We start from the raw sequence: 10,049 nt of genomic DNA on the forward strand, positions 1-10,049 counted from the left end.
ACGCATTACGCCGCAGCACGGCACAGCCGCACAATGCGGCAGCAGCAGAGCAGGCCAGAGATGTTTCGTCGCATTGATGCAGTAATATTTTGGGTGCAGTTAGTTTAAACCTCTGCGACCTAGTCGTGCGGCTTGGAGAAAGGCAGCTAGATCTCTCTGCTCCGGGCATGGCGGGTGGACGGAGCAGGGAAGAACACGCGTGCATGTCCGCAGCCGCACGGCACGGCGTAGATAGACCGGTCGCCCGGCTAACAGCGAGTAGTGCTACACCTCAACAGTCTCATACGTAGGATTTTTCTGATGTGGAGGAGAGGGAAAGATGTCGTTATTTCACGAAACAACCACCTCATAGGTTAGATTTTAGGACCATGAGACGACTACCTCACCATTGTACGAGTTGTGGTTGCATGAAAGTCATAATATTTCTTTTTCTATGCATAAATTAAGAAAATAAAATTACTATGAGACAACTTAAAAAACAACACATTATACATACCGTGTGTTAAGTCATGTCAAGATTACGTGTATAGCGTATCAGACAATATCCCTGTTCTTACCCTAAAGCGGCTGGCTGAGATCGATCTCCCGCCGACATGCGGACCCCACGCCCCTCTCTTGGGCTCCTCCCGATTAAGGCCCCGGCGGCGGCCCTCGCCTCCCCTGCCTTCTTCTCCCAATCATCACCGTCCTCCTCGATTCCTCCTCCTACTTCTTGACGAATTGCGCGTGCACCCGATCCAAGAAAGAGGCCGGCCCGAGGCGAATGGCGAAGGGCGGGCTGGGGAAGCTCCGGTGCATGATCAGGAGGTGGCACTCGTCCGGCCGCATCGCCCGTGCGCCGTCGCCGGGCGAGGACGGCAACATCGCCGACGTGGACGCGCGCGGTGCGTCATTCCACGGCGCGGATGAGGTGCCCAAGGGCCTGCACCCCGTCTACGTCGGTAAGTCGCGCCGCCGATACCTCATCGCCGAGGAGCTCGTCGGCCACCCGCTGTTCCAGACCCTCGTCGACCGCACCGGCAGCGGCGGCGGCGCCGGTGAGGCGGGCTGCACGGTGGTCGGCTGCGAGGTGGTCCTGTTCGAGCACCTCCTCTGGATGCTGGAGAACGCGGACCCGCCACCGGAGTCCCTCGACGAGCTCGTCGAGTACTACGCGTGCTGAGACCGAGCAGCCACCCGGCCGGAGCCTGCGTCGCCGGCCGTGACGGAGATGGAAGCTTGTCGAAGCTGCGGCGGTATAAATGTTTTCAGTAGGTGTAGTCTGTAGATGCGTGATAAACGCCAAACGCCAGGGGTGAAGTCGAGACCACGTCGGAGTGATTCGCTCTCTTTGGGTTCGCTAAACCTCGGCATCGGTGATGTAATTGAAGAGCGGTTACATAATTGATTGACACCACTGTGCTGGCGGTTGCAAGTCGAACTCGCTATGAAGCGCGTTCCTGTGGTTGCAAATGGTGATACGAGCTCCTCTAACTAGTTTCTCCGAACAAAAGAGGAATAAGAAGAAACAGAGATGTTATAAATCAGGTTCATATGGGCATTGCGGCATTGGCTAGCTGCTTCGTCGTTACAAGCCGCGCTACTGCCCCCGTGTCCTCGGCGCAGCCTGCTGCCATGCTAACCATCGCGAATTAACACCCACATCCTGCTCCAGTCCATCGATCGTTCTCCACTGCTCCGTCCGGTAGCGTCACTGTCGCGTTGCGTTGCCAGTCGCCACCAAATTCCTGGCTGGAGCTGGGAAGATGACATCGCCACCTCGGGCGGAAACCACGTAACAACTCTCGTGACCTAAAAGAGTCTTGATATCCACGAAGTCACTACAAACATTTTAATGTAAATGGGCACATCTTCTGGCACACAAAGCATGGTGCCTATTAATTCTTAGAATAAATTTAGAAGAATACGAGCACCTATTCAAATCTGGATAAACAAGTTTTACAAAAAAAACCATACTAATTGAGGCCCTAGGTTCGTGAGTCGTGAAGTATGCAACGTGCACCGCGGCTGGAAGGTGGGGATGGTCCGTAGAGTTCCTTCCGTGTGGCCCGAAGAAGAGAAGGGAAGGAAGGAAGGGGAAGCTCATGGGCTGCATCCGTGACGCTCGCGCTCGTCAGCACTCGTTTCCACCTGGGAAAGTGGGAAAGGCTCGCAGCTTTGCTTCCTCCGATAAACGCAAGCCGGCTCCAGGCAAGATGAACACCGACCACACCACAGCTTGGCTTCCAGTGAAGAAACGCACCCTTTATCCACTAGTGGACTTGTGGTCGAGCCCGCCGGCTGCCGCCGCCATCCTCCGTCGTCCGCCGTCGTCCCCCTGTCCGCGAGGGGCCACCACTCACGCCTGTACCCTCTCCATCCGTCTCTCTCGCTTCTCTCCTTTTTCTTGTCCGCTTCGACGCCGCCATCTCCCTACTGCAGGCATCTCTGACCTCCGCACGCCGTCGAAAGGTCCTATCAATCACGGTTCCAATCTTATGTGCAACAGCCTGGATCGGTTCGATTCTTTGCTTCAGACGTAAGTCTCGCATCAATCTACTTCTCCCTTATCAGTTGCTTGCTCCCTTTGCAATCAGTTAGATATAACCTGTTCACTTCTTGAATCAAGATGAAAGATGCTGGTTTTGCAGGGTCTGGGACTATTGAAAAATGAAGCAATGGCTAATCAATGAGCCCCTCAGGAGCTTACAGATTCACTTAAAATGTACCAATGTCTGGTCAATCGATATTATTTTTACTCTGAATTTCATGTTCTCATTTTGATGCTTGAGGTTATGGCACTCTCATGACTGAATTTTTTCTTGAGCACAAGAGACGCAGGGAGTGGACTGTGGAGATCTAGTTGATTTCGCCGATGCAGTGAGTCATGATGGACTAGTGGCAATACATTTACAATGCACATAGGCATTAGAGTATATGTCAGTTTATTTCCTCCTGTTGATTGGCCCGCTGCAGAGGAAGAGAAAGAGAGAAATATCTGACTGCCCAAAGAGGTCCTCGACGAGATCGAGCTCACCACCTAGTTGGAAGTCATGTTGTTGGAGCAGTCCGGAGTGTAAATGTTTGATGTTCTAGTTTGTACTTTGAAGTAATCACAGATGTATGGAGATTTATTTGACAAGATCAAGTGTCCATGTAGGATCCGTGCAATGATATGTAGATGGCTTGACATGATCAATGTATCGCCTTTTCTTTTGATATGAAATATATTTGGATGTTTCAAATTATGGAATGTGATGCCTATGTTAAAAAAAATGATCTCTGAATTGTTGCAAAATATAAACATGCATGCCTTATTTGGATGTGTTGAAAAAATATACACTGTCTTAAAGAGTGAATCTGGTTCAGTATCCTCTTATGTGGTTATAAAAAAAGAAGAAAATGATAGATTCAGAACAGATGCAATATGATAATCTAAAAAAAATCAGAAATTGTTGATTCCTTCGTAACAAAAGAACAACACTGAGAACGACTGGTTCATGACAAAAATTAAAAAATGGCAAATGATATAGATTATATGGTCCCATAAATGGCTGGTTCTTCTAAAACAATATAGATAAGTTCACATGTCCCAACCACATAGCTTAAATGAAAAATAAGTATCAGTGAAAAAAATTCTATTGTAATACAACAAGGTTACATATTTTCTTTATTTGTCGGTCCATCAAAATTCAATTTTCCAGCAGGCAACTGCAATGTGGCAGCTTGATCAACCCCAAGTAAGAGACTTGTGTATCCTCCTCTAGTATATGGAATGCTCATGACACAAGAATCCCGTGCATATTGAAGTGTGGCATTGTGGCATTAGCAAATCTGTCTTCGATCAACGGAGCAACCACAGTCCAAGTTTTCCCATAGGCATCAATTTCCAAGTATGGCATTGTACTGTTAGCATCAATGCTACCATCATTTAGGTCCTATCATAGAATATGAAAATGTTCATAAAAATAGCATGTAAGCAAATAAATATGAAAAATGAATACAGTCGAAGTCAAAAGTCTTACAATAAATTTCTCTGGACTAGCACCTTTATAACTATTTTCCATTACATTCTTTGATTCTTCTCCTATAGTCAAACACATAAAGTTAATAATACAAGCATAGAATAAAAAAATGATGCTAGAATTGGTACAATGAATACCTTTCTTTTTAGCACTTCTCTTCTTCTTGCCTGTATTCTTTTCAAGGGAGATGATCCCTCGTTTACTCTTTGCACCTTTTACCACCTTAGGAACTCTAAATGATATTGTACCTTTAAATGTATTTGTTGTGAAGTCAGCTAAAACAAGAGGAGCCTCATTAGATTATTCTTCCATCTTGCTTAGAGAATTATCTGCATCCAAATCCAACTTATCCATGGCTTTCTCCAAAAGATCAAGAAGTTCTTTTAACTTTGAACACTTCAATGCGATAGATGTTGCCTTCCGTGAGATACGTGCGGTATGCATTTTTAAACTTTCATCGTCATATCCTTATTTCTAAATATAAAATCCTCTCTTTGCATATTTTGTCCATCTATGCAGTATATATTGCGAAGGCAAAATTAAAACGGCATTCACATTGAAGACTTTGAAGCCATGCTTGCACAATATACCTATCAGATATGGATGCCATGTTTCATCAATTTGTATTAGATGTTGTATTATTGCAATTTCAAATTTGTATATATACATACCTACTTCCTGCAAACACATGTAATGATACTATCTACTTTGTTAATGGTACTATCTACTTTGTTGAATATGACAGTTGCTCCATAATCACAATGCATATGCATAATCGTATATGTCAAAATTGACCCTTCAGTTTGCAACAACTTACAAGAGAATGAAAATTGTTTGTTAAATTCTTCCTCAAACTCTTTATACATCCTCCCTATATATGACTCAGCTGCGGTCTTCAATAGATGAATATGAGTAACCGGGCTCTTTCGATGTGAATTAAAATCTTCATCCAACTCATTATTACGAAGACTACTGGAAACCTTCTCACATTCTTCAAGGAGTTCCGAAAGATCTAGTTTTCTACGAAATGTTTTCTTGAATACATTATTCATGCCTTCGCTCCTTTGGGTCGAGTTCATATCAGCTGTAAATGAGTCATGATACACAACAGCCCATTTTGCCCTCAAATCATATAGGTTTGCCATCTATTCGTTGTCCTCAAGGTTGTATTCACGCAACAATTCATCCCACTTCTTTTTGAAGTAAAACTTTGATCTGTCTTCATAGACACATCTCTTAAAATCAGGTAGAAACTTCTCAGGATGCTTTTGAATTACATGGCCGAGATGTTTAGCAACATTAAGGTAAATATGCCACAAATAGAGGCGATGACTTGTGTTTGGAAATACATAAGCAATTGCTCTTGCCATGACCGCGTCTTGATCAGTGAAGATTGTGCTAGGATGTTTGCCTGACATTGCTATTAGGAAGGTTTCAAAGAGCCAAACAAATGATGGTATAGTCTCATTAAACAACAATGCGGCCCCAAAAATGATAGTTTGCTTGTGATGGTGGGTTCCGAGGAATGGAGCAAAAGTTATTTCAAACTTATTAGTATGAAATGCTGTGTCAAATGACACAGCATCACCAAAGCATGCGTAATCCATGATAGATTGGCCATCTTCCCAAAAGAAATTAGCTATCCGACCATCTTTCTTGTCTATTTGCATGGCATAAAAAAATGTTGGATCATCTATCTGCTTACGCTTCAAGTATTCCAGTAGTGTTTCCGCGTCATTGGATTCTAAGTACTTCTTGCGCTCACGGCCAATCTCATTGTTGCAATCCATCCATGAGAATGGTACTTTGTCAGCTCCTCCATAAAACTCCTTCATAAACTCAAAAACCTGGGTGGATTCATCCTGAATTCCCTCATCTGCCTAATTAGCTTCCTGTCCGCTTCTTGAACACTTTATTGGGATCTCAACTTCTCCCTTTTATTTGGACTAGCAAGGTAATGGTTGTGATCAAGTACAACCTTTTGCACTATCTAAATCCCCTCTTTACTAATACTAAGCTTAACACGAGCATCGCAATCCGTCCTTGTAGTGTCCCTTGATGACTCAGTTTTTCGATGACCTTCGTTACTGCAAACCAAATATCTCTGACGTAGAGTCCTATCTCCTCATCACTTTGTATGGCTCTTTATAATAGTAAACCCAATCTTACCAGTATAGGTGTTGTACATCTCATAAGATTTATCCTCCGATTCGAAAGCCATTCCAACTTCAGGAACGATCATGGGTTGCACAACTTCATTAGCCATTTGTTGTACATTAAGTCGAGAATTAATGTGACTTACCACAATACAAAATATTATGCTCTCAGTTAAATAAATTATTTTTAATTTAGTTACCTTATCTTGTACTTCATCTACTATTTCTTCAGGTATCATGCAACAAACTCTGATGCCATTACCGAAGTACTTTTGTGCAATCTAGCATATATATAGTCACAAATCAGTGGAGATGGAGATCATGTAACATGGTCAAACACACACGTGAAAACTCATGATGATCAAAGAACGTGAAAATAAATGTACCTGCGTTGGCTGCATTCCGTTGTGTACTAGGGTAGGCACAGACGACACCATAGGCGACAGGTCGAGAACATTGTCCTTCTCTTGGCTTCCTACCGCCATTGCAGCTGCGACATGTGGGGAGGCTTCTCCTGCCATGGAGTGCAGACTGCTATCCTCCTGGCCTCCTTCTTCCATGACGGCTGCTACAGCTGCAATGCTCATCGAAGACTTCTATAGCGGCTGTCCTTCCTTGCCACGATCTAGGATCGCACGAAGGCATCTTCTCCTGACCTTGCGGGCGTGAAGGGCTCCAGACGTTACGATGATGGAAGCCAAATCAAATTCCGCATGGGAGCCGATGGCCTAAGCCATAGGCATTGGAGGAAGCCGAGCTGTGAGCCTTTCCAGATGGAAACGAGTGCTGACGAGCGCGAGCGTCGGATCCCTCAAGCAGCCACGCATCGCCAATCCAGGGACGGGCTGCACGGAAGGACTCTACGGACCGTCCCCAACTAATTTTTTTCCCCCGCTGCATACAGGCATACCCTCACAAGCGTGGACCTTCCCTATCGGGACACTTTATTAACTTTATGGAAACGATACATATCCTACATGTGCCGACTTCAAAGAATAGAGGACGGCACCGAATGGCACGGCAACACTTAGGATCAGCTGGCAGGATAACCGGCAAACAGTTGGGCGTGCGACCGCACACCGTTTTGTCTGCAATCATCAGAGGGCTGCAGAATGGAGGAATTCAAGCGCTAATTGGGCTCCCAGCCTCCCATGCTAGTCGTGCTCGTGCAACAAGTGGAACAAGTGCGACGTGTGGTGGCGATCAGCACCTACTTGATTTTGAGTCCAAATGTACATCAGTATTATTTAGTAGAAATACAACTAATAATTCGTGCAATCTTGGACGTAGAGGTTTGGACAGTGCACTGTTCATGCCTGTTAATGTCAGAGTGCGACTTCCTCAGAAAATAACAACCCTGTAGCGATCAGGTCAGTACAGAGAAAATTCAGCGATGTGTGTACCGGCATGCTGTGCACAGTTGCACGATAAGGGCCGGAACAGTTTTGCGTAGGGTCCTGGCAACTTATTTCCTGAATTCTGTCGCTGTTTTCAACGTGCTTGGTATCATGGAAATGTCACGTCGGAGCATGCTATAGCTGCATGATCGTTCGTTCCAGTCGATGCCAAGAACAGGCGGGCGCCCAACTGGTGTACATGTTGTACATGTGCATGTTCAAACTCTCAGATTGCCGTAAAATCGCAGAAATTTTGTAGGAATGTTGTTGTGAAATTACTTGATTCTATACCGGATCGGATCATCAGGCAGAGTCCGCGGATTAGGACCACTTGTTGCGACGAGGGCAGAAACCTCCGAGCGATCGATATGATTCCCATGGGCATCCTGCGGCGATGTACAATAGCTACAGTACAAGGCAGAACACAATCGGATCAATTCCCTAGCTCCGGCAGATCAAACAGAGAATCTTTGCTGAAACCTGTTAACCTAACCCATTTCATTACTACAAACCTATGCGGGTAAGCATCAAACCAGGGGAATGTGTTAGCCAGGGATGGCCCCGGCAGAGGTCTCCCAAGTCCCAACTCCCTTGCACATGTCTGTCACTATCATCACTAATCTAATTTGTTTGTTTGATCGATCAGAAATCAGAAATGAATAGGTGGGTTATCTTTAAATTTTTGGCGAAATAAAGTAAACAAAGGGTCATGCCCAAGCGAAATAGTGTGTGAGTAATTTGGTGTAGTTTTTTTTTCTAAAAATTCTTAGTTTAACATGTTCATTAACTCCACAATAAATTGGAGTAGCTCCTCATTATTAGGCTCTTGATTGCTTTGGATAAATTGGAGTATCACTTTCTGAGAATTAGTTTAATAAATATTATATATTTTTGAAATTGGAAAACAGTTATATCTCATGGATCGTTTGTTCATGTTCCCTAGCTACAGCCATGTGTTGAGATTGCGGCCTGATGCAGTGACCTTGAGATCTTCCAATTTGCAAGAGATCGCAATTGTTTAGAACAATTGGAAGCTGCAGTTGGAAAAAGAAAAGAATTTGGAAAATAGAAAATGCCAAAGATATGCGACAGAGAAGAGATAGAGAGGAATATCACTTCAATCTTCTGTCTTTGTTTGTTAGTTTTGCAGTTCATCAACCCTTGCTACTACAGGATTAGCAATAGTTGGAAAATGCGAAAAATACAAGAATAGAAAATGCCCAAGATATGAGACGAAGAAGAGATATAGAGGAATATCACTTTAATATTTTTTTTCATTTGCTAGTTTATGTTAATGCTTTTATCAGCATGTATAACAGGATGCATTCATAACATCGTGATTTATGTTCTCCGCAAATCAGGACGTTCACGTGTTTCATTTTTCTTACATTTATTGAAACATGAAGAAATCCTTGTTCTCTTGCTGCCGAACCGCTCATAGGCCCATGATTGGAATTTATAATCGAGTCTATTTTTTCGAGAACCTTCCTAAAATCATTTCATTAGAAAGAAGTACGAGTGTGTCACTACTAAGAAAACACTTATTGTTAGCTTACCCGTGCCGGTGCAATTTGAATCCTCCTGCATGGATAATAAGTATTTGTGCTAGCTTCTAACAAGAGTTACACAGGTAGTCTCCAAAGTTATCTATGGCGGCACCAATTATGAGTTGATATGAAAACTTTTTCCATGTTTATAGTTAGAATTATGGATTGCTTCTTTTTTATACGGGCTTGGATAAAGGCATTTTTGTATGAAAATTGTAGGTTGCGAAACTTGCGATGAGGCAAACAAATTTTTCATTATTTTTATTTCAAGTTGTATAGAGGTTCAAATAGTTAATCAAAGTTTTAGACAACAAGATTCGAAAGAAATAAAATCCTTATTATTCATTTTCTAGAACTTCTTAGTTTAATCTATCTATTAGCTAAACAAGAAATTGGAGTAGCATCTCGTTAGGCTCTCGATTGTTTTGGATATATATTATACTCACATCCCAAAATAACACTAGTAGAGAATTGGCTTTCGATGCGCCCCCCTTTTGTCCCGGTTTAAAGTTGGCCGGGATAAAAGATTCACCAACCGGGACTAAAGCTTGGTCACTGGTGGGGGGCTCACCAACCGGGACCTTTTATCCCGGTTGCAAAGGCTAGTGGGAAAAAAAATCCTGAGAGGCCTTTTATCCCGGTTTGAAACACCAACCGGGTTAAAAGATCCCCCTTTTATCCCGGTTGGTAGGGTCGAGAGCCTTTTATCCCGGTTTGTAATACCAACCGGGATAAAAGGGGGTCATTTATCCCGGTTGGTATTTCAAACCGGGATAAAAGGGTCCCCAACGAGGTGACTGAAAGAGGACTAAATCCCTCGGACCCTTTTATCCCGGTTTGTAATACCAACCGGGATAAAAGGGTCCCCCACGAGTTAATACAAAAGGATAGTATCCCCCTATATAGTTAGATGTGGTGTGTAGGTGGGATGGCAAGGAAGCTACG

The 10,049-nt window shown here is 43.8% G+C and overlaps 1 protein-coding gene across 1 annotated transcript; it reads left to right on the top strand.

The window, feature by feature from the left end:
- Window positions 1-501: 501 nt before the first annotated feature.
- Window positions 502-1,460, top strand: LOC101770464 (auxin-responsive protein SAUR72). Its single transcript, XM_004973543.3, has one exon. It carries the CDS (start codon window positions 764-766, stop codon window positions 1,160-1,162), a length of 399 nt encoding a protein of 132 aa, XP_004973600.1. The 5' UTR covers window positions 502-763; the 3' UTR covers window positions 1,163-1,460.
- Window positions 1,461-10,049: the final 8,589 nt, after the last annotated feature.

The sequence above is a fragment of the Setaria italica genome, chromosome VI (genome assembly GCF_000263155.2).
Source record: "Setaria italica strain Yugu1 chromosome VI, Setaria_italica_v2.0, whole genome shotgun sequence".
Lineage (NCBI taxonomy): Eukaryota > Viridiplantae > Streptophyta > Magnoliopsida > Poales > Poaceae > Setaria > Setaria italica.